The sequence below is a fragment of the Arachis duranensis genome, chromosome 2, assembly GCF_000817695.3.
Source record: "Arachis duranensis cultivar V14167 chromosome 2, aradu.V14167.gnm2.J7QH, whole genome shotgun sequence".
Lineage (NCBI taxonomy): Eukaryota > Viridiplantae > Streptophyta > Magnoliopsida > Fabales > Fabaceae > Arachis > Arachis duranensis.
In genome coordinates this window covers 19,388,802-19,405,921 of record NC_029773.3, presented here as the reverse complement: position 1 = coordinate 19,405,921, position 17,120 = coordinate 19,388,802, and the positions used below count along the sequence as shown (strand labels likewise).

General features: G+C 33.4%; 1 protein-coding gene across 1 annotated transcript; it reads left to right on the top strand.

Annotated features, from left to right (window-relative positions):
• The first annotated feature begins 5,152 nt into the window (after positions 1–5,152).
• Positions 5,153–9,702, top strand: LOC107473885 (NADH dehydrogenase [ubiquinone] 1 alpha subcomplex subunit 9, mitochondrial). Its single transcript, XM_016093482.3, has 12 exons — positions 5,153–5,340; positions 5,444–5,540; positions 5,922–5,986; positions 6,155–6,240; positions 6,383–6,467; positions 6,557–6,627; positions 7,200–7,331; positions 8,041–8,156; positions 8,294–8,417; positions 8,545–8,613; positions 9,158–9,278; positions 9,393–9,702. Exons 1-12 carry the CDS (start codon positions 5,253–5,255, stop codon positions 9,530–9,532), a joined length of 1,194 nt encoding a protein of 397 aa, XP_015948968.1. The 5' UTR covers positions 5,153–5,252; the 3' UTR covers positions 9,533–9,702.
• The last annotated feature ends 7,418 nt before the right edge of the window (positions 9,703–17,120 follow it).

The following is a 17,120-nucleotide window of genomic DNA, read 5'->3' as shown; positions in this document are numbered from 1 at the left end:
AAAATGGTAATTTAGGTTTTTTATAAAAATTAGAGAGTAGAATAGTAATTAATGACTAAATGTATTCTAATATAATTATTTTAAAAATATTTTTTATTTATCAATTTACTAAGTAATTTTAAATGAATACTCTAATTTAAAATTAGAGATAATTTAACTAATTTCTTTTAGTTTATAAAATTAAAGCATTAAATTCTTAATCTCAATTATTCAAATTAGAAGATCAAATCTTTATTATTTTCAAATTATTAAAACTCTTAAATTTTAAATAAAAAAATATTTAATAATTATAAAAATTTTATATAAGAGTCCTAATAAGTTTTTAAACTCAAAGTATCATAAAATTTGATTTAATTATTATTAATAAAAAAATTTCTTGAAAAAAAAATCCTAAACAAAGATAATGAATCATAAATAAAACATTTACTTTGCAAAAATTTGAATGTTACACATTCTTTGCAATTATAGAAAATAATTTTAAAACCTATTATTTAGTTATTTACTAACTTATTTGTTAATATGAAGTCTATGTTAGACATAATATTTTGTGTTGAAATTAAATAAGTTTGCTATTTGAGAAATTAAATTACAATTTAAATTTATCTTTGTATTTACACCTTGAATATAAAGTTAGAATTAAATTTGTACAAAGTCATATGAATTTTTATTGAATTAATGATGCACTTATTGATTTGTTTAAAAGCTATTAACTTGATTATAGTTTGTATGTTAAAATATTTTGAAAGGTTCTTTGAGAGAAATTGTAGCTAGCGGCAGTAGACGCTAAACTTGGTACATCTTGTCTGTATATAATTGTATTTTCAGGTTCATATGAAATGAAAATTGGTATCTATCTATTTCATGTCCACAAAATCAGTGAAACATATCTGCTTCATAATTCGCACAAAGAAAAACAACCTAAGTATAATTTCTGTCTGTTATTTTGACTTTTTTGGATTAGATAACCTTCTGCATATATTTTTATAAAATAAGAAACTTTGAACGTTTGATATCTATAATTAATTATCATTGTGTTTGAGTATATTTTTGTCACTATTATTAAAGTGGATTTATTTTAACTAAAAATTTATTATTTATACAATTGTCTCTTGTGGGGCTATGAATGCTCTATTTACCACTGGATTACAGAACTCACTATGTTATTCTTTCATTTCTTTTTAGATATGTGCCTTGATCCAAACTCAACTTTATCAGTTTCACTCTAGTTTTTATTTGTGTTGGTGAACCCTTTATTGTTCAAGGGCTTGATCTTTTGTGTAAATAGTTTGAAAGCTCTTTAGATTTGTTAAAGCTCTTTAGACTTTTTAAACTCGATCAGCGTCTTTGATACAAATTCTTCCTCCTCATCATCTTCAGAAGAACCATTATTGTTATTATCCACAACATACTCCTCGTCAAAGTCCTCGCCATTTACGTCCATGTCTTTCACAGGACTAGCAACGTGTATCGGTGGTAGTGCGAGAGGTGGGTCATCCTACACAAAATCCGAGTGGCCAGATCTATCTCCACTAACATCACCGACCTCCGTAGAAAGCTCCATCACTTGTTCCGTCATGATTCTCCCATAGATGTCAAACATGAAGCGCACATGCTCGTCGCCATGGAGACAAAACAGACGAAAGCGAAAAACTCCATTTTTCATCGATGTTAGCCGTCTATACCCCACCCTTCTAATCTCTTTTCTTCCGCTACCACTAACACTACTCAATATTAGACTCTTCATCTCGGACAAAGAATTTACTCGGCAGGTGCACAACAGAATGGGATTATCGCACTCAAATATCACTTCAGTGTCACTGTTTCTCATATGCCAATTTGGATACACTTACAACCACATATCGACTACTACTAGACATTTTAGTTTATTTTTCGGAAGAAAAACGGAAGAAAAGAAGTTAAATATTTGTGGAGAATACAAAGGGTTGCATATTCTTTTATAGCTGCTGAAATTTTGTCATAACGTATATCATTTACACTGTAAACATCATAACTCTTCATTTATCTCGTTTACAGTGTAAACGAAATAAGAATACACACGTCTCCCTTTTCATGTCTTATCTCGTTTATAGTGTAAATAAGATACGTGTATTCTTATTTCGTTTGCACTATAAATAAGATAAGAGATATGAAAAATTTTTATAAAAATACTATAAATTATATATTTTAGTAAATAAAATATTTTTTATTTATTTAAAAAATCTTGAAATTAATAGACCATGCTTTGCTATAAATATTAAAATAAAATTTTTTATAAATATACCGAGTATATATTAAATATGCTGCCTCAGCATGAGTTGCCTTTTAGTGTTATTGGAAATTCTATTAGTTTTAGTTTGCTGTAATATCGAATCATGAGGTTTACTGGAAAAAATTTTCCTAAGCACCCTGCATGGCCGGATTGGGTCACGACAGCTAGCAAAATTTATAGTTTTTATCCAATAATTAATCAATAATATTTAAGAATGTAGATTAAAAATATGTTGTTAGATTGCTAAATTAAAAAAATTAGATTAATTGTTAAAAGTGTTGACAAAAAATAATAAATTTTACTACTCTTTAAATTTTTTTATATAGAGGTGTTTTCTTTTTAATTTAAAAACAGTTTTTTTTATTTTATCAAATATAGAAGCAAATATAAAAAAAAAATCAAAGGTGCGATTTAGTAAAATCGTTTAAATTTTGTAAAAAGAATTAAAAAAAATTACTAAGTGCAATTTTTACACACCACCGCACTATTCAAAGAAAACGTTACCACCTATTTTTGTCACTATAACAAGATATTTTACACTACTAATAGAGGTAGAAGTGAGTCAAGCCAGCTCGACCTCGAATCATTAATAGTTCAATAAGCTGAACTCAGGAGTTGGTGAGCCGGGTTTAAGCTTGAATTTGAGCTCATAAATTAAATGAGTTGAGTTTGAACTTAGATAAACTTAGCTCATTAGTTCATGAGTTGGCTCGATTATATATAATATTAAAAGTATAGATTAAATGCATATAGGATATGTGTATTAATAATTTTATATATATATATAATAGTAAAATATAATTTTACATATATATTAGTGTTTTTAATTGTTTAAAATTTTATAGTATTTTTTATATATAATTTTGATGTAGGGCATAAATAAAAAATTTATAATTGATAGATAGATCATATATTAAATTTATTTTTTAAATATTTTTTAATATATGTAAGTTCTAATTTATTGATATATAATTATAGATTATGTTCCTATTATTTGAGTCAGCTCGTGAGCTCAAACTAGCTCGTGAGTTTTCATTGAGCCGAGCTTGAGCTTACGAAATAAACTCGATTGTTAATGAGTCGAACCGTGAGTCAAGCTTAATTTTCGTGAGTCGTGTTTAAGCTTGGTTTAGTTCGAGCCAAGTTTAATTTTAGTGAATTAATGACTTAAACTAAGCCAAGTAAGTTGGCACTGGATTCGATGGTTCCATAACGTTTGGACCATTAAATGGTCCCATAATAAAACATGTTTTTTAAGTTTTTTTAACAACTACTAAATAGTTCTTTTCTAATTTTAATTACAAATTAACCCATATATTTTATTTAATTATAACAACTATTTTTTATTTTATAAATTATTATTTTATCATTCATCTATTATGTTTATTAACAATCAAAATAAAAAACAATAACGAATTAGATCTTCTATTGATTGTAATAAATTTTTTGGCCATTTCAATCGATTAAAAGTTTATATTTGATCTGTGACGTTCGTCAGGGCTGTGAAATCGTGTTTATTTGAAAATCAATCGATTGGATTATCAAAACAATCGATTGAATTTCAGGTTTCCCATAACTCAATCGATTGGACTACAGGTTATCACAAAACAATCGATTGAAAATTACACGGCAGCATAGTTTTCGCAAAAATCAATCGATTGGTCATATTACCCAATCGATTGAATGATGACTAAAATGTTGGTTTTTTAAAATTCAATCGATTTCTTATACTACCCAATCGATTGAATGCTCCAAAGCAACTTGAGGTCTCACAATTCAATCGATTGATTGTGTTACCCAATCGATTGAGGTCATCAAAGTAATATGGATTTGCCAATCGATTGAATTGGGTAAATCCATATTGTTTTGTTGACTTCAATCGATTGGGTAACACAACCAATTGATTGAATTGTGAGACCTCAGGTTGTTTTGAAGCATTCAATCGATTGGGTAGTATGAGCAATCGATTAAATTTTAAAAAACCCACATTTTAGTCATCGTTCAATCAATTGGGTAATATGACTAATCGATTGATTTTTGCGAAAACCATGTTGCCTTGCAATTTTCAATCGATTGTTTTGTGATAACATGTAGTCCAATCGATTGAGTTATGGAAAACCTGAAATTCAATCGATTGATTTTCAAAGAAACACGATTTCACAACGTTACGGATCAAATATAAACTTTTAATCGATTGGAATGGCCAAAAAGTTTATTACGATCGATAGAAGATCTAATTCGTTATTGTTTTTTATTTTGATTGTTAATAAACATAATAGATGAATGATAAAATAATAATTTATAAAATAAAAAATAATTTTTATAATTAAATAAAATATATAGAATTAATTTGTAATTAAAATTAGAAAATAACTATTTAAAAATTATTAAAAAAACTTAAAAAAAATATATTTTATTATGAGATCATTTAAGGGTCGAAACGTTCTAGGACTATTAAATCCTTAAGCAAGTTAGTTTAGTAAATGGGGGAAAAAGATCCTCTCCAATTTTTTTAACAATTGATAGAATTCAGTGTGATCTATTACCTTTGATTCTATGAGTGAGACCAGAAATAAATAAGAAAGAGAGCGCAATGAATGGTTAGATTGAACACTGGATACCATCCAGTTTTTTTCTCACTGGAGAGGATCCACTCCCGTAAATGGGATTCTGCTCTTGCCAACAAATCATTCTCTTCGGTGCTTTTTTCTTTGTTTTTGGACGGTAACATTCTCTTCGGTCTCAACTCGTAACACAACGTAACCTACATCTTTCTTTTCTCTTTTCATTTTTTCCTAAAGCCCAATTACCTATATGGGCTCTATATAGAAATTCGACCCAACTTCATTCAGATCGAAATTCGAAACCCACACTCGCGTGCACCCTCTTTCGCTACACACACAACGCTGTGTTCTCTCTCTCTCTCTCTCTCTCTCCAACTTCTCTCTCTTCTCTGTGTAAGTGTGTGGGTGGGCACGGTAAGATGCAGGCCATTACGAGGCGCTTAGGGCATCAATCTTCAACAGCTTCAATCTCTTCCTTCAAGTCTCTCTACGCACTCTCCGATCACCGTTAGTTTCTTCCATTTTCCCCAATTTTCCGAGCAATGTCGGGGCTCTAGTGTAATTTCGGATTCTGATTTCCATTTTCTTGTTGTTGTTGTTGTTGTTGCAGATTATGGAGTGAACAATGAGCGTTACGTTTCTACCCTCGCAACCAAGGGCGTGGGTCACCTTGTCCGCAAGGGCACTGGTGGAAGATCATCTGTCAGGTACACACTTGATTCCTTCATTTCGCTTGTTGTTTTCTTTTTGTTAATGTTTGTTTCTTTTTCGGTATATTTATTTCGTTAGTTTAATCACTGTTATGTGGGAAGGTTTGTAATTTTGAAATAAAACTCCATAGTATGAACTAAGAAATATATTTAATGTGACCTTGATAGAGTAGGGATATCTTATGGAGAACAAAAATCTTCTAATTGCTAAAATTTTTTAGGTTAGACGAGAATTTGTGGTTTAACTTCTCTACTGCTGATTATTTCATACTTTTGGTTAATGTTTTGGAAGAGCTTGATGTGATTCTAAAGTAGTCTTGTTAGATTATACAGCTTATAGGTAGTGAAACTGATGTTTGAAAACAATTCTGTTGGCAGTGGCATTATTGCTACAGTCTTTGGAGCAACTGGGTTCCTAGGCCGATATGTTGTTCAACAACTAGGTGAGTTTCTTGGGTTTATGATTGTTTCAGAGAAAAACTCACCAGACTGTTGTTTTGAAGACAAAATATCTTAATTACTTGTTCTGTAGATAAAATATTGTAGAGTAAATTCTATTAAGTTCTCCTTTTCCGACCTAAATCTTATTGCTTTTCATTCTTGTTTTCTAGCTAAAATGGGATCTCAAGTCCTGGTTCCTTTCCGAGGCTCTGAAGATTGTCACCGTCATCTCAAACTGATGGGGGATTTAGGACAGGTAGCCTAAGAAAATAGTTTTATACATTCAAGGGCATGTATCATTTTCCGTTTTCGTTTGAATGGAAAAGCTAATGGTGTTATATGCATGCATTATTTTTCTATGGTATTTGTGTTAATTTGCTGGTGGCTAATATGAACAGATTGTACCCATGAAGTACAACCCAAGAGATGAAAGTTCAATAAAAGCCGTGATGGCAAAGGCCAATGTTGTTATCAATCTTATTGGTATGCATATTCTCATTTAATTCTGCACCTTAAATTTTATAAAATTAGAGCTTTTAACTACTTACTCTAGCTGAGTTGGTTGCTGGCAGGAAGGGATCATGAGACTAGAAACTACGGTTTTGAGGAAGTACACCATCACATGGCTGAGAAACTTGCAATGGTACAATCATTTACTTTTGCTCTCATCATGTTAACATCTAAAAGTTGTCATTTACACCTATTCTCTCTTATTCCCTCTATATGTGTGCTTATCTTGGGTAAAGACGCAGAGTATTTACTTAGATGTCTGTTTATTGTTGTTCATTTGCATTTGTGATAACAATAAACCATTCTAAAGTTTATAAATCAAATTAATTTAACGGCTGTTAACAAATACACTTATTAGCTGGAAATTATGGATGTTGATGGGCATTTTGAGAAAAGAGAAAAATCAAGGCATACTATGTTATGCAAGCTATTGAAATTTATTGGCATACTATGTTATGACATGAGCTAGCTTGAGGAAATATTAAATGGAGAAATTCAGAGCTGTTTACCAGGAACTTCATGCAAGCTATTTGGGCTATCTCTAAGGGGTATGCTCTTAGTTCTAAGTTTTACGCCTATTAAGTTTAGTGAATATAAAGTGACCCAATATGGAGCCTTGCGAATTTTGAAATTGCTTTGTTTAGTCTGAATATCTGTATTTTCTGATTGTGTTATTTGTTAAATAGTAAATTCAAATTGTTGCAGATTTCCAAGGAACATGGTGGTATCATGAGATTTATTCAAGTTTCATGCTTAGGGGCTTCTCCTTCATCCCCATCCAAGATGCTTAGAGCTAAAGCAGCTGCTGAGGAAGCAGTTTTAAGGGAGTTGCCGGAGGTACAATATAGCTTTTGACTATGTAGGCTAAACTAATTGTTTCTAGTGCATTTATGAGATGCAGTTGGAGTAGATATTGCTCTTCTCATTCGCAAAGAAGCTGGACAAAAAGGCCTTATTTTCTAAAAGCTTTTGTAATGAACTGATTATTTTTATTAAAAAAAATCAATATAAAAAAAATCAATTCTAAATAATTGAGACTTAGAGCTAGAAAAGCCAATCTGGCAATATAAAGAACCTAAGTAAAATTTTTCCCTGTTGACTATTGACTATTCAGTTATTGATCTTTTCCATTCACATATAAAAGAAATTTATATTCTAATTAATTATCAAATTATCAGATATACTTTACTTAAATGGGTTGAAGTGTACTATATTAAATCTGAAGACATGTTTAAAAAGTAGCAATGCTATGATATCAATCTCTATCAACAGTGAATTGGTCTGTTAGGGACTTGGGTATATTATCAGGTGCCCTAAGTCTCACGTCAAGTAGTATGAGATCCTTGATATTGTATTTAAGGAGAGTGGTTGTTTCTCCTTAACAACTAGCTTTTAAGGGTGGTTCTCCCCTTAAAACTATTTGTACTCGAACAGTTGAAACATGTATGGCCATTTTCGCACCAAAAAAATAGTAGATAGGGAACTTTCATGCTTTGCTATCTTGCAAGAGGATTAATGTCAGACTTCCTAACTTCTACCTCTACAGGCTACAATATTGAGACCTGCTGTTATGGTTGGTACAGAGGATCGAATTTTAAATCGATGGGCTCATTTTGCAAAAAATTATGGCTTTCTTCCATTGATTGGGGATGGCAGCACCAAGTATGTACATATTTATGGAGAATTTATTCTGAGCTTCAATCATCTTTGCTAAGTGAATTGTCTTGAGTGTGGTGCAGCTGATTAACAATGAAGTGCATGTTTCTTGATTTTTGGTCTGACAAACACAATTGTTGCAGAATCCAGCCCGTGTATGTTGTTGACGTTGCGGGTGCATTAACAACAGCCTTGAAGGATGATGGCACTAGCATGGGAAAGATTTATGAACTAGGTGGTCCAGAAATTTTTACTATACATGAATTGGTAACCTCTAAATCTTTTTATTTCGTGCTATTTATATTTCAGATTGTCACTACAAGAGATACGGTGTTGGGAACATCTTGAAGAAGAAACTGTTGAAATGATGATTGTTATCTTTTGTAAATTGCAGGCAGAGCTTATGTATGACACAATCCGAGAATGGCCAAGATATGTTAAGGTGCCTTTTCCCATTGCCAAGGTATTTTCATCACTTCATTGTTTGAGTAATTGTCTACTTAGCATTGGAAAAGGTTGATGATGAGAAATAGTTTGACCATGCTGGGTTAATTTTTGCTCGAAATTTAGTGCACAATTCTTAGTGTCACTACATTTAGAGAATTTGTGCATGCTGGATTCGGCTGGTTTAACTCATCCATTCCCATCTGTTGTTGAAATGCATAACTGGGAAATCGTATCTGATGACAAGCAAATGGTTCTTTTGATTTGGACATATCCATAAAATTAAAATTTCAAACCTTTAGAACTTGTAATCTTGCATGGATTTACATTGCTTCACTGTGTAATTCTATGTCATGCATTCGTATCCAAGCAGCGGATGAGTTATATTTTTTATTTTATTTGAAAGATTACTGCCCACTTGGTCCATTTTTCGTTTTAGCTTTGGAGTGACCACTACCTTAACGGGGGGACAATTGGACAGATACTAGGTTAGGTGTTGAGAGTTCATATAGTGCGCTTCGGTTAAATTAAATGTTAACATCGTCTGGTATGTGTGATTTCAGGCATTAGCAACCCCACGGGAAGCTCTTCTAAACAAGGTTCCTTTTCCGCTGCCCACTCCTAACATGTTCAATTTGGATGAGATCAATGCTTTGACTAACGATACTGTTGTTTCAGAGAATGGTAAGTTCCTTAAAACTTATCATCCGGTCCTTGAATCCGTAGTCCTTTTCATGACATTATTCTTTTTTACCTTCATATGTCCCACATCCTTTTTGTTTGATGAAAATTCTGCAGCTTTGACTTTCAACGATCTTGGGATTGTTCCTCACAAGCTGAAGGGATACCCTATTGAGTTCCTTATTTCATATAGGAAAGGTGGCCCACAATTTGGATCTACAATCAGTGAAAAGGTGTCACCGGAAGACTACCCTTAAGATTATTTTTGTTTGATCTTGAATCATTTTCCATGTACTACCAAACATTTCATTTCATAAGTTGAAAGAGTTTTTGAGAAAGCTCAACTTTTGTATCTTTCTATCAAAATGTAGAATATGCGCCATCGTGTTTGATAATGATAATAAAATCGAGATACTAATTGATTTCATATTGAAATTGCCTTTTAATCAATCTCGAATTTGCATTTTCAAATTGCTCGTTATCTTGATGATAGTTTTTTTTTTGTTTTCCACGGTATCCCCCGACCCGACAGGTCATAGACCGGTACTGAGCTCTATTTAAGGGTTTGTTGCTGGCTAATGGGTTGTTGCATGCACAAGGCGGGATTCGAACCCCTGACACTTCTTTAAGCGGATTAGTGAGCTAACTACTAGATTAACCCAACTTGGTTATCTTGATGGTAGATTTTATTTCGCTGATCCTTTATTTTTATGGTTTGGATCATCGGTTCTTGTTCTTTTGTGGACGTGTTCTGTGAGGCGTTCTTGTCACTATCATAGGAATCGGTAAATATTCTATATAAACAAAAATTGTGATCAGGTGTTTTTGTCACTACTATAAGAGAATCGGTAATATTTTCAAGTAAACACATTTTTTAATACGCTGTCTGTTTCATGATGTCTTTAAAAATGGTAAATTTTATTTTTTATCCATAAAATTTCAAAAAGTTTTAAAGTTATTTTTAATGCTTAATATATTTAAGAGTAATATGACGTATAGGTTCTTTAGGGTTGAGCTTGACTTATAGTGCAGTCAGACAATTAGGTATTTGAGGATGTGCAATGATAACATGCAAGCACTATGAAATAAGGAATATATAGGCACTTTTTTATTTTACATATTGGGGAGGAGCTGGTGTATAACCAAGTTATGGGCGTCCATGGTGCTTCACCAAGATGTGACGGTTGGGCTGAAGAAATCGGACGGACCGATTTGAGCACGGTAATTGGACGGTCCGATTTCAGGGCTGGAAAGGAACACAAATCGGACGGTCCGATTTGTGCCCCCAGCCAGGTGTCACGCATGCAAGTGTCCCCCCCACCCCCTTTAGCAACACTTCGGTGATCTTTGAACGCTCCCCTCTCATTCTCTTTCACTTTCAACAACACACTTTCTTCTTCTCAAACCCCACCAGCAGCTTCTCCATGGCCCTCCATTGATGAAATTTTAAATAAAAAAAAATTGGACCATTCTCTAACGATGCCTAGAAGAAGAAGAAGAATAAAAGATGTTAATCGTCCGGAGCTTCACATTGCTAATTATCTTGATCATCCTAACTATGTAAGTTTTTATTATAGAATACTTTATTTTAAGTAAAATAATTATTATTATTAAGTTAGAGATTAGTAAATTATTATGATGATAATGTTAGAAATTAGTTAGTAATAGTGTGTCTAAGTATTTTAATCTGATTAAAATAATTTTAGGAATTAGTAATGTTAGATTATTATAATGATGCAGAGATTAGAGATTAGAGATTAGTGTAATAACGTTATTTAGAAAAAAGGATTATGACNATAATAATAATAATAATAATAATAATAATAATAATAATAATAATAATAATAATAATAATAATAATAATAATAATAATAACTCATACTGATGGTATTATTATTTTTATTAGAATACGGTCCTTATAGAATAATACGGCCCTTAGTTAGTATTAATTGTTAGTAATAAATAAATTTTTGTAATAATAATATTTATTTAGGATTAAACGTTTGTAGGATAGTAAAATAATTACTATGAGTTAAAAATTATTAAATTAATTATTTTTGTTATAAGTATAACATAAATATTTAATAAAGGATTAATGATTGATTTATTGTTGTATGTATGTTGTTAGAACATAATTGAATAGTTACTTGAATATTAGTATATAATATGATAGTTATTTTTTAACAGTATTGTTATTATTATCATTTTTATTGGTTGTGGTTGTGGATACGTTTAACTGGTTATTTGGTAATGAAACTTTGATTTGATCAATTTAATTTGATAATTAATTAATATTATGTTTGTGTTTAGGGTTCTCGAATGTTGCAATGTGACTACTACATGCCGCCAGATCGGTACAATTCAATAGTGGAGGGGTATTTACGGGACACCGGCTTTTATCATATTTCACAGATTGGAGTTGTCTAATGTCAGTCGGCATTGGTTAATGCTCTGGTTGAGAGATGGCACCCTGAGACGCACACATTCCACTTTCCGGTTGGTGAGTGTGCCGTGACACTGGAGGATGTGGCGTTAATTCTTGGTCTTCCAACGAATGGTTTGCCAGTTACGGAACCGACACTGAGCAGTTATGAGGCTTTAGAGGCTGAATGCTTGGATCAGTTTGGTGTTGCACCTATGAAGGCAGATTGCAGGGGAAGTTTCATTAAGTTGGTTTGGTTTCGAGCATTGAAAAATCGATTAGTATTGGTTGATGAGGTCCAGATTCAGAGGTACGTGTAGTGCCATATAATGTTATTGTTTAGGACCGTTATGTTTGGAGATAAGTCTGCAGCAGGGGTGCACTGGAAGTTTCTGCCGTTATTCCGTAACTTTGGCGGGATCATACAATTCAGTTGGGGATCAGCCTGCCTGGCACACATGTATAGATCGTTGTGTAGAGCAACTTGTGTCGACTGTAAGGAGATTGATGGTCCGCTGACACTGTTGCTTGCCTGGGCATGGATCCGTCTACCATTCATTGCGCCGATTCCAACCAATCCTCAAATCTTTCCAATTGCAAATAGGTAAATTTAATTACTAAACGCTTTGAATTAGTGTATTTAACATTGTATTGATAAATGTAAGTTAACGAATCGCTTGATGTCAGGTGGCATAACTGGGAACGTGAGAATCGGCCTTACAGATATCGTACCCTTGATCACTATAGGAGAGATCTGGATGTTCTGCAAGAAGGACAGGTTTGTTGTAATAAATAAGTAGTTCTTTTCATTACTCGTGTTATTATTCTGTGTAATCCTCGGTTACTTGTATAATGTGTGTAGTTTGTTTGGGAGCCTTATGTAATTGGAAGGACCGATCCGGACGTGATTCCTCCTGACATCCGTCAGCATTCTATTATTTGGAGTGCGACAATTTCACTTATATCTTTTGAATGCATAAAGTGGCATGCATCTGATAGACTGAGGAGGAAATTTGGTTTGGCTCAGGGGGTTCCTGATCAGGGGCAAGACCTAGGTGAAGCACACGGCAAAGTTCTGACAGGTCCGAAGAATCAAGATTGGTCTGGAACCCACTCATTTTGGGTTAATGGCGCACCTGCATTTACATGTTGAGGAAACTCCGGTGCATGCATGGCCTCCAAATCCAACGACCGCATGAAACTCGACTCCACAAACGGCTGCTGATTTGCTAGTGCATTTGCCACATCCGCCACATCTGCCACCATAGCCTCGTCAGCTTGATCTTCATCTACACCCGGATCAACGGCCTCGTAGTTACTTTCGAACTCTTCTTCACTATCACTGTTGTAATCCTCCAATTCTATATCTCGATCCGCTGCAGATTGCTCGAACTCGATATACAGTTCGATAAATGATATTCGCGACCGACTTTCAAGAAACACTGAAAACATTTCTTGCATGCTCGCTTCGTCTGTCACGTATTTCGTTTGAAATTGCACGAACCCACCAAAGACAGATATAGGATATCTGTACAGAATACACGACACTCTCCTAGTTGTTTGAGAATCTATCTTCTCACAAATGATACCTTTTTAATTCTTCAAATGACAGTGTGAATGGAATAATAATATCTAAAGGATTATTACACACAAATTTCACTCCTTCTGATGTTTGTAATAAAATTTGGCCATGATAATATACTTTTAATCTTACTCTATCATCCATAATAATAGAGAAGAAGAGATCTACAAAGAAAGAAGAAAAAAAGATCTGCAGAGAAGAAATTTTGGAGAGTTGAAACATGGAAGAAGAAGAATGAAATGGATTACTCAGCTTGGGTAGGTACATCTATATATATATATGACACTCAAATCGGGCCATCCGACCGCATGCATGATCATTCGATATTTTTTGAACTAAAAAATTGGACGGTCCGATTACTAAATAGCCCGCCAAAAAGTTTTGAAACCAAGAAATCGGTGGGTCCGATTTTGGTTCTTTTTTGAATTCAGCCCTGAAATCGGTTGGTCCGATTTGCTGGGACCTAAAACACCAACAAATGCATTCTACCAAATCACATGGTCTGACTACCATGCACGAAGCAACACTTCCCACAAATCGGACGGTCCGATTTGTGTCACCTCAACCCTGCAAGAAATCGGACCGTCCGATTTCAGTCCGTCAACTAACCGCCATCACACACTTATTAAACACCTCTGAACTCCATAAACCTGCGTTACACCAAACTAAGCATCATATGCAAAAAAATTAGCCATATATAGGTCCTTGTAAATTTTCGAGTTGAACTTATAGGTTTTTGATAAAAAAAAAAAACAAGTGACAATTAGATCTTTGAAAATGTCTCACATTGGACTCAGTTAGTCTGTCGTGAGTCTCCTCTTGCCGTTAGTCAACACATTCGTCTTCTTCCACATGGTTGGAGGTGTAGCGTTATCGGCACAAGATGACATTGTTTTCTGAACTACTAAGTTGCATCTCCAAAACGTTGCCCAAATTATAGAGTAAATAACCTTTGTTGCATTTTTCATCATATAGTATTAGTGTTTTGCATTTTGCACATTACTATTAAGTACTATTCTAGAATAAAATAAAGTAAAATGAGAGTGAAAATATATTAGATTTATTGTAAATCAATATTAAATTGGCAGTGATTCTCCTTATGAATTGGCACTCCACAAAAGTTGTTTGCTCTTTTGCTATTTGTGGAAACATAAATAAAAGACCAAGATATCGAAATGGGTTTAATTATAGATTTTTGTTGGAGCCTCTTCTAAACCCACATTGTATTTGATATGGTAAGGGCCAATATCAATTATGATGTTAGAATGTAATAATTATATGATTTTTTAGACTGTGTAAACAGACAAACAATAAAGCGACCATTCTCATACATAAGCATTTTTTTATGTAATACGAGCTACCATAGAAACTTTATCATTCATACATAAGTGAAAGCATTAAAACAGTGAGTGTGTTACAAAATTTAAGAGTTATGTTGAAGAGCTTATATTAGAAGATATTATTATTAAAATTTTCTTATCTTATACCTTTTATTTATTTCATAAAATCTATTTAATAACTAAAAAGACAGCACATAAATCCATCCACTAACATGTGGCAGCTATAACTTGAGCAGAAATGGCAGGAATTGGGATTGTATTTGTAATAGCAATTGCAGCACATTGACAATGCTAAACATACTTGAATTCACAACAATTCTCCCGATGCCTCAGCCATACATGGATATTCACTCTTCCTTAATGACTGAAAACAAATATTTCATTTAGCACTGATGATTGGATTTTTGACGGTATAGAATTTCACAAATGAATTCTCGTTGCAAGTATAGTTTCTAAACCAATCAAAAATCCTTTCATACAAAAGATTGTTTGTCACTAGTACAAACCCCTAAAATTTATAAACCGAAGTATTCAAACCTCGGGTCATTCTCCCTAGGAATTACAATAAAGTGTCTTGTTATTGGTTGTGAGTTATTTTGGGGTTTTGATAAGAGGCATGAAAGATAAATGGCAAGAAAGTAAACTAACAACTATAAAAGGCTCTTGGCAAGGTATGAAAATTAGAAGTCCTATCCTAGTTATCCTTCTCAATTGTGATGAGAATTGTTCATTGCTACCACTTAGTTAACCCTTACTAAATAAAGGAAAGTCAAGTGGATGAATTGACTTGAGCCACAAGTCCTAGCCAACTCCTAAGGAAAGACTAGCTTTAGTACACTTCAAACCAATTAGCAATCTCTCCAATTACCAATCAACAAAGGAATTAGATAACTCAAGTGTCACTAATTACTCTACCTAGGACAAGAGTAACAAAATCTATACTATATCTAGAAGAGGCATTTCAACAAACACATAAAAGGCAATAAAAGTAAACAACATAAATTGCAAGAATTAAAGAGAGATCTAACTACAAAGGCAAGAGATCAACAATAGAAAAGCAAAGAAGAAATAGCATCTTTGGCGCCAAAGTTGGTTGGGATTGGGCCCCACCACCCTTGAGAATTCGTTGGTCACGTTTTCATTAAAAAATCATAAACCAGCACCGACGCGTACGCGCACAGCACGCGTACGCATCCATGGGGTGATTCGCAAGGTGCGCGCAAGCGCCAGGTGCGCGCGCGCGTCCATGGGCGAGTTCAACTTCTTTGACTTTTCATGATTTCTCCACTTTGCATGCTTTCCCTCTTCACTCCTTTGATCCAATCTTTGCCTCCTAAACCTTAAATCACTTAACAAACATATCAAGGCATCTAGTGGAATCAAAGGGAGATTAAAACCATCAGATTAAGGGTTTAAAAGCATGTTTTCACATCTAAGCACAAATAAGGAGACAATCACAAAACCATGCTATTTCATTGAATAAATGTGGGTAAAAGGTGACAAAAGCTCTTAAAATCAATACAAGATAAACCGTCAAAACGGGGTTTATCAACCTCCCCACACTTAAACCAAGCATGTCCTCATGCTTAAACCAAGAATGAAGTAAGGGTATGGCATTTATTCAATGGAACTAACTAAATGCAATCTACCTACATGTAACTATCTAAATGAATGCAATTGCTAGGTCAAAATAAATCAATTCCCAAGAAGCATATATGCACAAGGGCTAAGGACTAGCAAGTCTAATCTACACTTGAATTGAGTTATTAAGTATTTTTACAAACTTGCATGAGAAGAGATGATCATAGGTGGAAACATGTAATTGAGCATCAAACCCTCACCGGATGTGTTTGCACTCTATTCGCTCAAGTGTTTAGGGTTGATTCTCTCAATTCTCCCCTAATCATGCTTTCCAAGATTTGTTCTTCTTCTAACAATCAACATATATCTCATGCATGCATACATCTATCATGAGGTCTTTTCTTTAGGTTGTAATGGGGTTAAGGTCAAGGTATGATGCATATATGGTTGAGTGAGCTTGAAATTTGAATCTTTGATAAGCTTAAACTTCCCACCTAACCTATGACATCCTATACAATTTCAAATCTAGCCTAACTACCCATTTCTCACTTTTTCACATGCTCATGTATCCCTTTTCGTTTCACAACACATATGCATTGATCTTATTAAGCTACACTTTGCTTTGAGGCATTTTGTCCCCTTTTTATTTCTTTCTTTTTCTATTTTTTTCTTTTCCATACTATTTTTCTTTTCTTTTTCTTTTGTTTTTCTTATTTTTTTCTTTCTATATACAAGAACCTCAATGCATAAGGTTTTACATTTGATCAATATATGAGTATGTACCCAATTCCCAATATTTCCAATAATAATACAAAATACACCCTTTTATTCACCCAATGTCCCAAGATTCCCACACTTGAATGATACTCACACTCACTAGCCTAAGCTAATCAAAGATCCAAATTACGGACTTGTATTGT